The 15,353-nt window shown below is 43.1% G+C and overlaps 1 protein-coding gene across 1 annotated transcript in view; it reads right to left on the bottom strand.

The window, feature by feature from the left end:
• The window catches only part of LOC136447874 (mucin-like protein), a 29,569-nt gene extending 14,568 nt beyond the window's left edge, over positions 1-15,001 (bottom strand). The window contains exons 1-25 of the mRNA XM_066447336.1: positions 14,466-15,001; positions 13,843-13,962; positions 13,303-13,425; positions 12,673-12,792; positions 12,202-12,341; positions 11,533-11,800; positions 10,797-10,900; positions 10,541-10,634; positions 10,274-10,417; positions 9,749-9,941; positions 9,286-9,493; positions 8,831-8,987; positions 8,320-8,502; positions 7,558-7,808; positions 6,870-7,035; positions 6,336-6,602; positions 5,661-5,872; positions 5,242-5,372; positions 4,731-4,930; positions 4,397-4,522; positions 3,909-4,028; positions 3,339-3,476; positions 2,889-3,014; positions 2,481-2,606; positions 2,096-2,321 (exon numbers count right to left, since the gene is read on the bottom strand). Of these exons, the coding sequence (XP_066303433.1) occupies positions 2,096-2,321; positions 2,481-2,606; positions 2,889-3,014; positions 3,339-3,476; positions 3,909-4,028; positions 4,397-4,522; positions 4,731-4,930; positions 5,242-5,372; positions 5,661-5,872; positions 6,336-6,602; positions 6,870-7,035; positions 7,558-7,808; positions 8,320-8,502; positions 8,831-8,987; positions 9,286-9,493; positions 9,749-9,941; positions 10,274-10,417; positions 10,541-10,634; positions 10,797-10,900; positions 11,533-11,800; positions 12,202-12,341; positions 12,673-12,792; positions 13,303-13,425; positions 13,843-13,962; positions 14,466-14,742 (4,220 nt within the window). The 5' untranslated portion in view covers positions 14,743-15,001. The remainder of the gene's footprint in view (positions 1-2,095; positions 2,322-2,480; positions 2,607-2,888; positions 3,015-3,338; positions 3,477-3,908; positions 4,029-4,396; positions 4,523-4,730; positions 4,931-5,241; positions 5,373-5,660; positions 5,873-6,335; positions 6,603-6,869; positions 7,036-7,557; positions 7,809-8,319; positions 8,503-8,830; positions 8,988-9,285; positions 9,494-9,748; positions 9,942-10,273; positions 10,418-10,540; positions 10,635-10,796; positions 10,901-11,532; positions 11,801-12,201; positions 12,342-12,672; positions 12,793-13,302; positions 13,426-13,842; positions 13,963-14,465) is intronic.
• Between the last annotated feature and the right edge of the window lie 352 nt (positions 15,002-15,353).

Here is a 15,353-nt window from a genome sequence, read left to right as displayed (position 1 = left end):
TCATTCGTTGTCACATAGCAGAGAAGGGAGAACTTACTATTCAACGAGGAGGTAAGGTAGATAATAACACAATTTATTACTTGCTCAAAAGTAAGGAGTTATCACCCTAATTGTTCATCCTAAGGAAGTCAAAGTTTGACGTATATCACTGTTAGACGGAAAGGTGTTTGAGTTCACATTTGTCGGTACCAGGGCTGAATCAACATTACACCAGGAGACATCTGATAGTTTTCTGCCAAGGGGTTGTATAGTCTCTGATCGAGTGACACAAGGCAAACATCATCATGTTACATGTAACTGCAAACATCATGTCACCGTGGGGTCGTGTGGCGTAACGGCAGGATTTTCGACTCAGAACCTATTCAAATCCCCTGACACCACCGACCTTGTGCCCTTGGGAAAAGGCACTTTACACGACTTTCACCACTTTACCCAATTGTATAAAAACGAGTACATTATGTGTGTGGGTCACGACATCAGCAATAGCTGACTGTGTCCCACGTGTCACCGTTGCAATTCTAATAAAATCCCGTAAATGTCAACTGGAATGATACATGTGGAGTTAGGGACGTTTGGTTTGTTTGCCTTCTTGTGCGATGGGTTTGTAATGTAATCTCTGCTATCATGTAACACGGATCAGCTAATACCGGCAAGAACTCTGCCATTTGTGGTATAATGAATTAATTATAGTGTACATCGTTGGCAGACCGGTGATTTCAAACATGCGGAATGCACTACACCGACAGGATGTGTAGAAAATGAGACGTAAAAGATCTCTTGCAGTGTTTAATATCGATGCACTCCGAGCTCGAGCTTTTCCTTTTCATGCACTCCACTCAATAGACAAACGTGTCGCGAAATCAACTTTCTTTACAATGATTGAAAAGATTAGCAGTACTTCTCAACATTTGCAGATGCTAATCATTTGATTGTAAGTTAATACAAGTATCTACTACAAAATAAATTAGATTTGATTAACTCAATTTCTAGTACAATCTGTAATCAAATCTATGCAAATCACATACGTTTACATAAAAATGGACTTGGGTATATATTTGGCTCAATGTGTTATTCGAAATCAAGTACACCCGTGTATCTAAAGATATCTTAGCTCGACCATGTACACTTCACATCCAGGCCATGAAGCTATTATGCATTATATGTCAGTTAAAATGTTCACCACATATTCAATAATATATGTAACTATACTTGAACGCACATTTTAATGCAAGCTTTGTAAGCCAACGTCACCCTTAGGACCTATTCTGTGGTATTAGAGGGATTCATCTGGCTGTACTTGTCTTAGTTGATATTACCGTTTCAATTTTCAATTCATTCATTAAACCAGAGTACATCTCAGATCTACGGATCTGCTTTTCAGATATCCCTGCGCACAAGCATGTAGAAATACAATAAAAAAATACAATCAAGGAAGGAAAAACATAAGTATATACAGATAACGTTTGATCACCGTCATAAGACACAAACAATAAGGCACTTATTTACAAACGAACATATCACTTTTCGGCTTCTGAGTTGACTCAGACATGGGGAACTTCTCAAGCACAGGGGCATCTTTGTCGCCACGGCTGTTGTCTTGTAGGTCCGCCACCTTCACTCGCACGCTACTAGTATGTATAGAAATAAAAGACGTCAGAAATCAATTCTATTTGATAGGTAAAAAAAAAGTAACATGGTATTTCCTGTCTAGTCGTGAGAAAACAGACCAAAAAAAGAGCTATATAAGCTTAAGCAAAGTCCAAGGCTACAAATGTATGATGAATTAAGATCATTAAGAACAAAAGATGTCAGAAATGAATTCATTTATATATACGTAGAGTGAGAGTGGTAATATTGCATTTCCTATCCCAACAGTATATTGCATTTCCCATCCCAACAGTATAGCCCTAGAAGCTGACTAAACAGTCAATAAAGCTGTCTATACAAAGCTCTAGGATAAACAAGTGCAATGGAATGAAATCAAATGGTTTACCTAGGCGATGTTTAGTAAACTGCCTACTGCAAATCCTACATAACCGGGCAGCTAGGGTAATAATTTCCTTATCTTTATGTTTAGAACTACAATCTTCCTTACCTGATGCGCCAGTACATCAAAGTCAGAACAACCAGAACGGCGGCAGCAGAGAGGACGCTGATGATGACGACGGTTGTGACATTAGTTGGCTCGGAGACGGCTGAGCTCTCGGTGCTTGCTGCAGTTACCGGTGACATCGTGTGTCCACTCGGGTTGGCCTCCACAGACTTTGTTACGTCTGGTGGAGGTTCGGTTGACGTGGCAGGAGTTGTCATCGCAGGAATCTCTGCCATGAGAGAACAAAAACGTTTAGTTTCTCTTCTGCAATTAGAACTGTTTGCTGTGATAATGATGAATTGCTTAACTGAGTACAGAAGCTACAGGCCATCAATAGACTGTTTTGAAAAGATAAACATGAAAGAGATATACCAATCAAAGAACATACCTGACACGCAGAGACCATTCAGAAAGGTGGTTCCCGGAGCGCATGCGCAGTAATGTGAGCCGTAGATGTTGACACAGATCTCGTTCACGGTGCAGTTGTCTGTTCCTTCGTAGCACTCGTCAATATCTGGAGAACAAGAGTAGCTTTATCAGACAAGAAAAACAAATTCTTCAGGCAGAGGTAGTGTCTGGGGGCTGGTATTGTGGCCGCGATGTCTTTGCCTCCCTCCGGAGAGACGAAAAAAATCGCGGCCACCACTGTGCCTACACCTTCCCCTACCATCTGCTCGGAGTCTACAACAATCTACCTATGTATTCTTATGTAATTACACATATTTCAAGGCGATATCATTTCATTTCATTTATGAATTGAAATCAAATAAGAATTATGCCATTCTTGCTTTTGTACCTTTGCATGGTTGTACAGGATCATCTGTCAACTCATAACCTTCCCGACAGTGGCAGGTGTAGGATCCGGCCGTGTTGTTGCAGAGTTGGTCACAGTGACTATTTCCAGTTTCACATTCGTCATTATCTGAAATTTTACAAGGGATTAAAGAACGGATATTATCATGATATGTGGCTGATGGTGTTACTAGTATTTGGAAAGATCTCCACCGTGACTCGTGCCCATCTACATCTACTGGGAGGTCAGTGCAGTTTGATCCAGGGAATCAAGGATCTAAGTACTGAATTCTTTAATACGTACATATAATAAGCCACCAACTTTATAACATAACTTATTCCCAATTCCAACCAAATATGTATAGAGTGAAATGAAAGTATCGTGATTCTCGTTGTCTATTCACTTAGCACATTGTGCTGTTACAATTATGTCATTATCCACAGATGATCTAACCTTGACATGTTACTCCATCGGCTGCCAGCCTGTACCCCTTCTCACACACGCACAGCGCCCCTCCCGTCACGTTAACTGTGCACCAGCCTGTCTCAGTGTCACAGCCTGGGTCGTTCCCGGCCTCACAGGGATTCTCAGCTGGAAAAAGAAAAACGTAACTATCACTGTGTTTGCCAAACATTGGCAGAGATACGTCATCTGGTCATTGGAACCTCATGATATCATAGCCACGTCGCTGAAAATCATAAATATGGCTTAGTGCAGTGTTTTATAGTAGTCATGTAAACGTTGAATTCGAAGATCTTGGTATTGTGGACTCTTTGCCAAGCATCAACTGCTGAAACGTTACTGGGTCTTTTATTATCAGGAAGAACGAATGTTTGTGTAGGCCATGCAGATTTAAAGCAGAGTTTGCTGACGCAGCAGTAAGTCAGCCCCGAAACAATAAGCAATCATCGGCGTTGTTCAAACATCTTTTTACACCACTTACAAGCTACTAATGAGGTATTCCTCACTGTTTTATCAGAGGTTGGTTAAAGTTGTATGTACGTAGTTGATGCGTTAACTTACGTTGACAGGATCTCCCGTCTGCCTCCAGCCTGAATCCGTCCCGGCAGAAACAGTTGTAGGACCCGTCTGTGTTATTACATCCCTGGCTGCAGTTGTTCGGCAGCGAACATTCGTCGATGTCTGGACGTGATGTAAAAGGTATCAGAAGTTTTTGATTACAATATAAAAACGAACAAGCAAAGACAGAGATCCGTGAATACCTTATGTCGGAAGAAAGTTTAGCACTGTATTATAAAAGACTTAAGTTGCTCTTATTTCATTGTCAACGTTTTTGCAAAAGAATGGTCATAGTGTTGATTTCATTGAGCACTGAATATGTTTAGATACTCATGAGTGGAAATCCATGTCTTAACCTTCTTCATGCTGCCTAACTCTGTAACAAAAAAGGAATAGGGTACCAAATGGCTACTTCAGTGGGCTAAAGGTTTATGGACGATATTAATGGATGGCATATGAACAAAACTGGCTAAGTGAGGTGTTAACCGTACCAGAGCATGTGAGGCCATTGTCCGAAATATGGTACCCGGGATGGCAGTCACAGCTAAAGTTCCCGATGTTGTTTGTGCAGGTATGCTGACACTGAAGACCTTCCTCTGTCTCACATTCGTCAATATCTAAAATGTATCAGAATTAAAAAAATAAACTGTTACTGTCCATGCTATCTATTACAATATCATATAAAAGTTATGAAAAATTATGAAAAGTCGTTACATCAAGATAGACATAGAAGAATGTAGATATGCAATGAAGATTCGTATAGTATTAGGAGGAAGCTTTTCAGATAAGGAAACACTGCAACAACTATAATCAATCTCACCGCACCTTGACACACTGTTCCGTTGCCTTGATATCCCGCAGGACACTCCCCACACTCGTACCCGTCTACGTCTGCTGGTGGTGACAGGTCAGTGCAGTTCACTCCGGGAAAGCAAGGGTCAAAGTTCGCCGCGCAGGCGTCAAGGTCAGCTTCACACTCATCACCTGTAAAACCATCTTGGCAGGTACAGTCCAGTATGACAAACCTATAGGAAAGGAAAGACCAGAGAACAGACATTGTGAGGAAATATGAATTTCTTTCGGTGTCGATAATGGAAGAACAAAGTTGAACAACATGAACAAGCAATCAATCAATTAGGCGCGGGCATCAAGTGCATGCCGGCTGTAGACATATCTCTGTCTCTCTCTCTTTAAGATGGTCAAATTTAGGCACAAGACCTTCAGTTGGCCTTGGTGACCTCTAGCCCTCTATTCACTCTATTCAGTAAAAGCACACCTGACGATAATGTTGCTTTTTCGTTTAAGAGAACAAGATAGAGATGACATATTGTCTTACTTTTCGTCGTCACTGACGAGTGAGGGGTCCATGCCGCTGGTTGTGTTGCAGGATCCGTTGTTCCTACAGGAGCACATGTACACGACGGGCCAGTACTCGGCTGAACTGTTCTCCGTGTTTGTTGCCACAAGCTGTGAAAAATAAACCAACGAACGTTATTTGTCCGTAACTCAACGTCTCACAGCGTTTAGATGGCCTTGCACGACGTCAGCGATGCAGTTAAGAGAATTGAAGACAGACTGATTGCAGCTGCAGAGTGTCCAGACCACTACAGAAGCAGAAAACAGTGAAGTACTACTGCTACATGAAGTCAGGAAATGTTCAGGCTCAACTATTTATCTCCGAAAACAATCAACAACATCAAGATAGGACCCGCTATTCAAGAACAAACTTATGAGAATCGTTCTATCTCTACAAACCTGAAGATTGAAGATCGCGTCGGATGTCACATTCCACAAAAGGGTGACGTCAGTTCCGTTGACGAATACAGAGACTTCCGGTGGCGCGTCATCGCCAATGTCAAACGTCACATCGAGGCCGGCCGGATCCGAGGCGTTGATTTGTATCTCAACAACCTCTCCTAGGTTTGCATACACAGCCTCAGGTCCAGTTAGTTCGGGTGGGAACGTGTCTGAAAAACAATACAAATCAATGTTGTGAATTAATCTTTGCAGTCTTACTAAAATAGAGGAAAAATTGGTGAAATGTAGTAGACTGATAGATACTGATAGTAATCTCGAATCCGTTGTACTGAATGAATCTTCTCCTTGTCGTGACAGAAAAGACAGACGCTATGTACAACATTTACAAGTTCATTGAACAGGGAAATTTCCCGAGCTCTTTTGGACAAGTACACTAAACAGTGGACGACGACTCTTTCTATCGCAGACAACAGCTGGAATTCGACTTTTCCAACCGATTGGTCCAAAGTCGCTAACCATTCGACTACTCACGCTACTAGACCTGACATGCTATATATATACAGTAGATAGACAGGAAACGAAACGACTATGCACTCGATTGACAGACTGTAACGCCTACCTGGGGGAGATGTTACATGTCAGAAGATGTTGCAAGATAAAATGCATTCTTACTTTGCGCGTTCACTTCGTTTTCGAAATTCTGCTCATCCTCCACCTCTACCCTCCCGACGTCGATGTCTCCAATCTCGGCAACGTCGAATAGGCATGCCGTGTCGTTTCCGCAGACCTCGCGCGCCTCCCTCTCCAGTTCCGGGGAGCTGAACGTCACTTCGTCCGTAAACTTTGGAACGAAACTGGCCGACGTAAAGTTGCTTGAGGTTTCACCGACGTTGTAGTGGAAGATGGACTTCTTTGGACCATCGTCATCAGTCACCTGCCCTGTAATGTTGATAAAAAAAATTATTTGATGGATACTAGTTAGCGTTCTTGGTCTCTCAATGAAGTTTCATTCAGGCCCTACAATTGCAGAAATGTTGACCAGTTTTGCTCCGAGACCATTTTTTTCCTATGACCTACCAATCTGGTGAAACTATTCACTGGACAATGTTTTTGATGATTAATTATCTTTGGTAATCTGTTGAAATATGTAGTTTTTACATGCATTTCTGTAGTAGAAGAAAGTAATTCATTCTGCTGTACACTCACATGAGCTCCCCATCTCGAAGATCTGTCGCTCTGACGCGTTCGAAGGAAGGAAGGTTCCGTTGAAGAATTCAAAGTCGTTTGACGTGTCACCGTCCCACCTTCCCAGGAGACCCCGCGTCTTGTTCAAGTACTCCAAAGGTGCGGAGAACTCAATGAACAGCATCGCCTGTAGAAGGGAAAATTATGATTTAGGAGTAAAGTTGCTTCATCGCATTAGCATGAAAATTTATTTTAAAAATCAAATAAAGAAGCAAACCGGGACGGTGGGCGATACTGACTTCTGACAAACTTTGACCAATATAAGCAGTGATGACGTCACACCTTAGCAGAAAGGACGTGTTCACAACGTTTTGTTCAGATAAATAAATAAGTGATTTGGTCAAAAATGTCGAGAAGTCCATTCTTTGAGTAAAAGAGCACTTCATATTATTTGCTTTATCACACAGTCAATTGCCTCACAACTCTTTCAGCTGCATTTAGTTGCTTCCGTTGGGATTCAATGAACTTGGCTATGAGGAAATTGAATATTGTTCTGATTAAATGACGATACCCGTAAATGACGTACCAACCTAATGACACTCTTCACGTAGCAATCTTATAAAGCTACGTCGAAAAAGGTAGCATAGCCTTTGGTGAATAGACTTTCTACAAGATGAGCATTACCGATGTAAATCATGTGATGCCTTACCTTTTTGGCAGTGACTTTTACAGTGATCCCGCTGAAGAACACCAAAAGCATCGAGTTGTTAGTCGGCTGCGTCACCAACGCGCTTTGGTCAACCTCTAACTCAAAATCCTCATCTTTGAACAAGGTCAAGTTCGGAAGAGAGTTGTTGACGTAGAGTTCCAGGTCAGATTCACCGTTCAGATTGACTTGGATGCTGGTGTGGTTCCTCTGGGCAGCGACGATGGAACAGAATACAGTTGCTTGGCTGCTTCCTGTGAACGACAAATGAGAAAGATCATATGTTGCTCCATGAATTTGACATTTTATTATCATTTTACCGTGTGTCCATCTTTCGGTATCTACCCCGCACTAGCCGCATGTTAATTCGGTCTATACATATGCCAGAGATTAAACTAGAATATCGAAGGTGCAGTCAGAGAGGTGCCACAGACAGTTCGCGTGGTTTTTATTTCGTGCTAGGGCGAAAATGGAGTATTCGCGGTGGTCTTAATTTCGCGTTTGAAACGATAGTAGCGCTACAGCCATAGGTGGGCAAGAAGTTTTGCGTTGGTTTCAAAATCGCGCTGAAAGTTCACCGCGAAAACCACGAACATTTCCGCATTTACAGTACATACATTCAAGCGTATAGGATAATTTGTCAATTTTGCACGTTTAAACACTTGTCTTTAATTGTTATATGTGATGTATGTTAATCAGGGCGCCACAGAAAAGAAGCGAAATGACACGGTCACAATGGTTAAAGAAATAAAAAGATGATCTTACCTTTAGCTAAGCAAGTCCTCCCCTGCACCTGGTACTCTCCATCTTCCATATCCAGTAGGACGAACTCCCCCAGCGCGTTGAAGGTGTACTGCAGGCCGTCCAGTGTGGTGATGTGAGGGTCTCCGCGAGCACGGGTCCGCCGACGGATCCTGCGCTGACGGACTCTGCGCCTACGGATCCAGTCTGGAAACACATCAATATACTTTTGTTTGTGGCCTAAGATGATGTATTTGTAAAAACGCAATTCAGCTGTCAAGCCGCCGTATTTTAGGTCATCATAATGATGGAGGTGGCAAGTTTTATACATGGTACATGCATTCTTAAACAAGTTTTATCTGTAGTTTCCAACACAAAAAATGTTAACCAGTCTTTGTTAAGGAGTGAACAATTCATTGCTGGGATGACGTCATGTTATCCCAGTGGTGGGTTGCTTACTCCTAGACAAAGACTGGTGAATAATATAAAACATGTGCAGAAACATCAGCGTATTTTGTATAGTGTAAATACGCACCTATACGAATAGGGTAGTTCCGACATGGATTCCCCCAAGACTGGGGCGCAGACCAGGGTCGCAGCTGGGAGAACCGGTGACAGTACCACCCGTTCCGCACACGTCCGGCCACAACGCAGCACTGGCGGTATGCATCCTGGTCACTCCGGCGATCATTCTGACAGGAATAAAATCAAACAAAACTACTGCAAATGGGCTGTCATGTAGAGCAGAGAGACACTCATGCGGATGCACTCCTTTAGTCCTTTCAGTCCAAGGAGCTTGACACAAGATACACGGTTCTCTTAAAAGGTCCCCATCAGTGGAAGGAATGTTGTTTGTTCGTTTGTGTGCTTGTTTGTTGTTCGTTTGTAGTTCATAACAGCTAAAATGTACAGGACTAGGACTTCGACTGGACAAGATTGGCATATGGTTACTCTAAATGAAAAAGAAAAATCCTTGAAATATTTCCGTACGATAATCAAACCCCCTCCTTGCGATCCTGTCAGAAGCCTTCCCCCTCCAACCCTTCGCCGCCACCACCAGCTCGTGCGCTGGGTCCAGAAGAATGCCGGGCTGTAGCAGCACGTGCGGCGGACGGAGTACCGTTTGCCACCGTAGAAGAACGTCACTCGCCTCCTGCTCTCAGCACAAGATCGCCTTCTTGTGACCCTGTAGCTGTAGCTGTGAAATTGAGCATATATTGTACTCTATGAAAGGTAGAGCCACTGTACTGCTTTTTGAATCTAAAATGTGGCCTAGGTGGATATTTAGACAATGGATTCCAAACATAGTCTCTATGTGTCCCTGTTTATATAAAATGTCAGTAGAAATTAGCAATGAGCTATGAGCGAATGCTTTGTCATTAAAAATGGGGACGTTTTCTGAAGAACTGTGCATGCTGCCAGTATGCAATGCATTGTGCAAGTTCGAACTTACGTGTTGTCAAAGAGGGCTTGCTCTGCCGTGCAGGGGCACGAGTATGTACTCTGCATCCTGCTGTACATGTTTCTCATGAACCAATTAAAGCCTTCGTCCTCCTCCTGTCGCCTGATCCAGGCAGCACAGTGCACCACGGCCGGCTGGGGCACGAACGGGTCCTTCTGGCCCTGGAGAGGGTAACTCCAATGGCCTGGTAGAGACGTAAGAAAGGGATGTGTTATCTGAAGGCACTGGTACTCGTAGTCATACATCTAAGCTTCTGTCTAGATTATCTTACATGTCAATAACGTTGTGAGTTAAATGTGAATGAAACTGAAATTGGTTACAGAGAACAGAGTTTGAAGCATGCATCTCTCCCTCTATCTCTCTGTCTCTCTGTATTTTAAAAAAAAAGTGAGAGAGACTGCATATTTAGAAGGAGAGTGGAGGAAAGGAGAGCGAGATAGAAAGAGAGAGTGTGTGTGCGGGGGGGGGGACTCTTTATTCAAGATACAACTTTGACGTTATATCATTGTTAGTTACCTCCGTATTTCAGCCAGGCCCTCTTCATCTTCATACTGCCCGAGTACTCCATGTCCCTGGCGTAGTTGGACCACCATCCCTGACCCGCGTTGTATCCAGCCACGGCCACGGCATTTGGATGACTCGTCCGACCCAGCAACTCATCTATAAAGAGACAAATACATTTACCTCTAAACTTGCAAAGTTATTCAAATGATATTTTTCAAAATTGGAAAAAATGAAAACCTAAAGAAATGGGTACTTACGATGTTTGCTTGTTTTATTTACCTGGACTGGCCCATTCAATCTTCTTGGTGGGGTAGATGAAGTGTGCAAACGAGTGTGATCCGTCTGTCGACAGTACCAGCTGGAAGTTGTTTCTCTGCAACGTGCGCATCAACGTGTTGTATGAACACAGATACTTGTAACTAAGTATGGCTTAGATGATGTGGATTACCATCTTTGTCTTGTTAACGTAACCATAGATATAGTACCAACGCCCCAGTAAGATACAAAGAAGAACTAGCTATATTGTGACTCTTACCGGCAGCGTGCTTTTGTCAACACGACAGTCCCCTCTAGGGCAGGTACTGCCGTCAGGGACGACGTTGGACCACGTCACAACAGCCGCCCATATTGGTTCGTAACCTGTGGCAAATCGATAGAATAAATCGTTGACGTTTAATTTCGAGTAGAATGTACGAAAGGTTGGTTTCAGATAAAGGAAAGCGATCAGACTGCAACAGTGAAACTCAGATTTCACCACAGTCCATTAAGCTAGTAGTTTGTAAAGAGAAATATTTACCGAAGAGTATCTAAACAGTCTTTCAACAACTTTATCACGTCCCTTTTGATCGATTATGTAATAATGATAATAGTAATAGTGATAATTATGATAATGTTTTTATCGGTCAGAAATTATCCGTGCATTATTGGAAGCATTTCTTGTTGATCGCTGAATTGATGCAGGTGCGCATAATACATATTGGTACATATTTGGTCCACACTTGCGTTTTGTGGAATTGTCGTAAGGTCTGGGCGGCAGCCATTCGGCACCATTGACTTCAGTCCGACCTTTCCTAACCAAAGTTAGGTACTCATTCACACCTTGGTGGAGTAAGGAAAGTCGTGTAAAGTGCCTGTCCCAAGGGCACAAGATCGGTGACTTGACAGGACTCGAACCCGGGACCACCTTGTTCTGAGCCTAACGCGCTGTCATTACGCCCCACGACCCCAATTTTAGTACGTTTGAGTACGATATAACTGATGAAGGTGCTTACCAGGGAGAAAGAATCCTCTTGCAGACCTGCCATCGTCGCGTGCTCGGAGCAGTACGGCCACTGTGTGAGGATTCCCGTCGTTCTTCGTGTAGAGCTCGTAGAAAAGCTTTGTACCTGTGTGCAACGTGACGTCATATGGGTGCAACGGACGGGATCTCGCGAGAAATGGCGCGATTACAGCCTTGCTCCTCCACTGGTAGTCCGTGAGCTTGGTTGGCCAATGCGGCCGCCGAATCCGGTCAAAGGACACAATCCCGTTGTCGCAGATCTGTTTAAGAGAACGAAAATCATTGTAGTATTTCAACTTTAGTAGATGAAGCACAGACCAAGAAAATCACGAGAATGGCATGGGTGGCAAAAATCACACAGGACATACAGCGAGACATTTGTTTAGTTAACTAATTGAACCAAGCTCGCTATAAAAGTAGTTCACAAAGAAGGACATTTAAAAAAACGTAAAGGGAGCAAAGAAACCACCAAGTCTTTATAACAGCACTTTGGCATTTACTGATTGGTCCTTATTTTGCTGACTTTAATAAGTTTTAATATAAGTTTGAGGTTAATAAGTCCTAACATTTACTCTAATTTTGAGCGATGGTAGGCAAGGGTAGATTGTTACGAAATAACAAAGAGGGTGATAAGTAGCGTATTTCTTTTCTATCAACTCACGTAGATATAGTGGTGTCGGCGTCCGAAGAACCGAAACCCCTCCATCGGCAGCAGCTGCTCCCTGCAGTTGTGGTTGTGGTAGTCAGGCCAGTGCTGATAGCCGCTGCCAACTTCCTCACCGTACGGGTACAGGTCATTGTCTGCGATAAGATGAAGGTTTTAAGATTGATGATTTCTAAACCATTTTCATGCAATGAATAGAAATATTTTCAGAAAAAGAGGAATGCCTAAAAAGTCGGTTACGGAGTCCACCAACATTTAGCTTGAATAAAACAGTAGTTTTAGCAATTTCATCTACAGTGTAGTAGGGAACAAGTCCAACAAAATGTCACATATTTATTAGAATCTCGAACACTGTGAGCTTTTGTGAGACGTACTGCGGTTTTTATGTCGTCAAAGCACGCCACATTATCTTGCTAGGGTCCAAATCCAATATAAAATAATTTAATGAAAAGTAAACATGAAGCTTACCACGGCATTCCTTTCCATCCACCAGTTTGTGTCCGTCTCTACAGATACAGTTGTAGGAACCAGGGGTGTTGGTGCAGAAATGGCAGTCTCGCAATGCGGGCAAAAGGCACTCGTTCACATCTGTATTAAAAGATTCTCATTGTCAAAACAAGTCCTTCCGCATATGTTTTGTGTTCATAAATGTGCATTGCCCCCAGAGGCTCACAATCTATGCAATAAGCCTTATAGTCATTCAAAGAGATTCAATAAAAGGTATGGGCGTCTTGGGAGGTTGGTCAGCCAAAGGTTCTGGACATGGTGAAGATGAATATAATATGGTATCAATCGATGTGTTATTTTTCTGTTTGAAAACAATAAGAAAGATTTGCTACGTAAGATAACTCTTCAAGCAGAGGAGGGGTTCCGGCTGGTTTATGATATCTTTCTAGTCGTTTTTGTCGGGCTTTCTACTTTGTCATGTTTTTTCTCTATGAATAGAGACAAAACATAACAAAGTAGAAAGCCCGACAAAAACCCCTCAACAAGTCAAAAACCAACCGGAATCCCTACCCTGCTTGGAGATGAACGTAAGATAATAACAGCTAAACACGTTATTGATTTGTTAATGATCCATTCCAGTATAATTCTTACCATTGCAAGTAACACTGTCGTCGTCCCAACTGTATTCGGCGAAACAGGAACAGGAAAAATTGCCGTGTGTGTTGATGCAGGCCTGCTGGCATCCACCGTTGTTCGTCTCGCACTCGTCATAATCTGCGTAAGATATTGCAATTATTCAAAAGTACCTTTCAAATTGAAATTTGCTAAAGGTTGTTTTAAATGTGTTTCACTCGGCAACTCAACCGCAAACTTCGGGTGTGTACTGTGGACTGACGTCATTTGCGACCGAAGCAGGAATCCAAAATGGCATTTACCTAGCCATTCATCACATTGACAAAAAATGTGCCCTTTAGTAATAAGCAATGTGTCCTTCTTAGAGGTGAAGCATTACAAATGTAGAATACCATGCAGTGCTGCCCCCGTGCAAGAAAGACACCAAGTTCGGCAAATCTATCAACATCAAAATGAAGGTGCAAGCAAAGATACCCCTCTTCTTACAGTTATTTCCAAGCGAATGTGACTCTGACGAAAATAATGAAGAGTAATTCTACAGAAAAAGTGCAGACATACCAATACAGTTGTGTATCCCCGACAGTCGGTACCCAGTCCTGCAGGTGCAGTAGTAACTTCCTTCTGTGTTCACACAGTCGTGTTGGCATCCGCCATTGTTCTCAGAGCACTCGTCTATATCTGTGAAGAAGAAAAAAGGTTCAGCTCGGGGGCCAGATAAAAGACATTGATATCCGTCCCACTATTACCATTACCTAAAACAGTCATGTGGCGTGATTCGTGCTGGCGCAACGGTTACATGTGGGTTGTTTGGCACAGACCCCGGAGGTCCTGGGTTCGAATCCCTTGACAATTATTTTTTCGACCTGCCTGCTAAGCTTACAGCAGAGGCAGCGGGCATTGTTGCGGACATATGCATATTCCAGCGAATGCGAGTATGTAGCGTTTGCCGTCGTAGGAGTTTTATTGTCATTTAACTCTATAGGTCGGATAGTTTCCAGTTCTATGCCCTTAATCACTAGAAAGGAAATAAAAAAAACCGGTCCGCTGGCAAAGTTCTTCGTTGAGGAGTCAAGGACTTTGGCACAAACCGGAGCGGTGCATTAAACATGCTGACAGAAGTTATATACTCTTTGCTCGTTTCTTCCCAAGGGATAAACATTTCGCTTTGCAAGACCACTCACCCACTTCCAGTTCACAGCAGGTACCAGCAAACCCTTTCGGACACGAACACGAGGCGGGAAGTGGGGTTCCACCGTTGTTACAGAACCTGTTACAGGCCTGGGACTGCGGCCCAGGCGCCCCACAGCCGCTAGCCGTGCGGGTCTGGGTGCCAGCGTTGCCGCAGGGCGCACTACAGGCGCTCCAACCGTTCCAGTAATGGGTGCACGGTCTGCTATGCGTGTCCGTGCGGGTTATAAAAAGTATTCCAAAGATCAGCAACGTCCTGAGAGCGAACATTCTGACCTGTTCAGTGCCCGTCTACGTTATAGCAGCTGCGCCACCGAGTTTGTCACAGAAAACAGCCCACAAGGAAGTAAATTCCAATCAACTGCTTGGTAGGCAGAGTAGCGATACTTGATGCCACTGTATATGCTTCAGGCGCCTCAAGCCACGTACAACTACACGATTTGTTGTTTGCGTGCCTCAATACCCTTGCTTTGTCAGTCAGATAGACAGTTCACTATTGTTTAGTGTAAACATTTACTTTTTGTCGGCGGTGTCCAGAGATTAAAAAAATGTATGCCCGGTCACCTTAAGCTTGAGGCAGATATCTCACTGGACTGTGACAAATAGCGCTAGGAAAATGCGTCGACTTTCCGAAGCATGTGACCTTTACAAGCAAGATGGCCTTGTCCGGATTGTCACTCTCAGTTTCAGCTCGACTCAGATAGAAGATAAATTAACTGGAAATCGCAATGTTGCCATTTTAAAAATGCACAATGATTGAAAATTTATCGAGAGAAATTTGCTATTTTCTAATCACGAATCTTCCAAACATTTTAAGAATTTCGTAATTTCAGGCTATGAATCGCGACGATTTGTGCCAATTCAAATGCAAATGCATGGTT

Source organism: Branchiostoma lanceolatum, chromosome 1 (genome assembly GCF_035083965.1).
Source record: "Branchiostoma lanceolatum isolate klBraLanc5 chromosome 1, klBraLanc5.hap2, whole genome shotgun sequence".
Taxonomy (NCBI): Eukaryota; Metazoa; Chordata; class Leptocardii; order Amphioxiformes; family Branchiostomatidae; genus Branchiostoma; species Branchiostoma lanceolatum.
The sequence above is the reverse complement of the archived record's forward strand: the minus strand, read 5'-3'. Positions and strand labels throughout refer to the sequence as shown.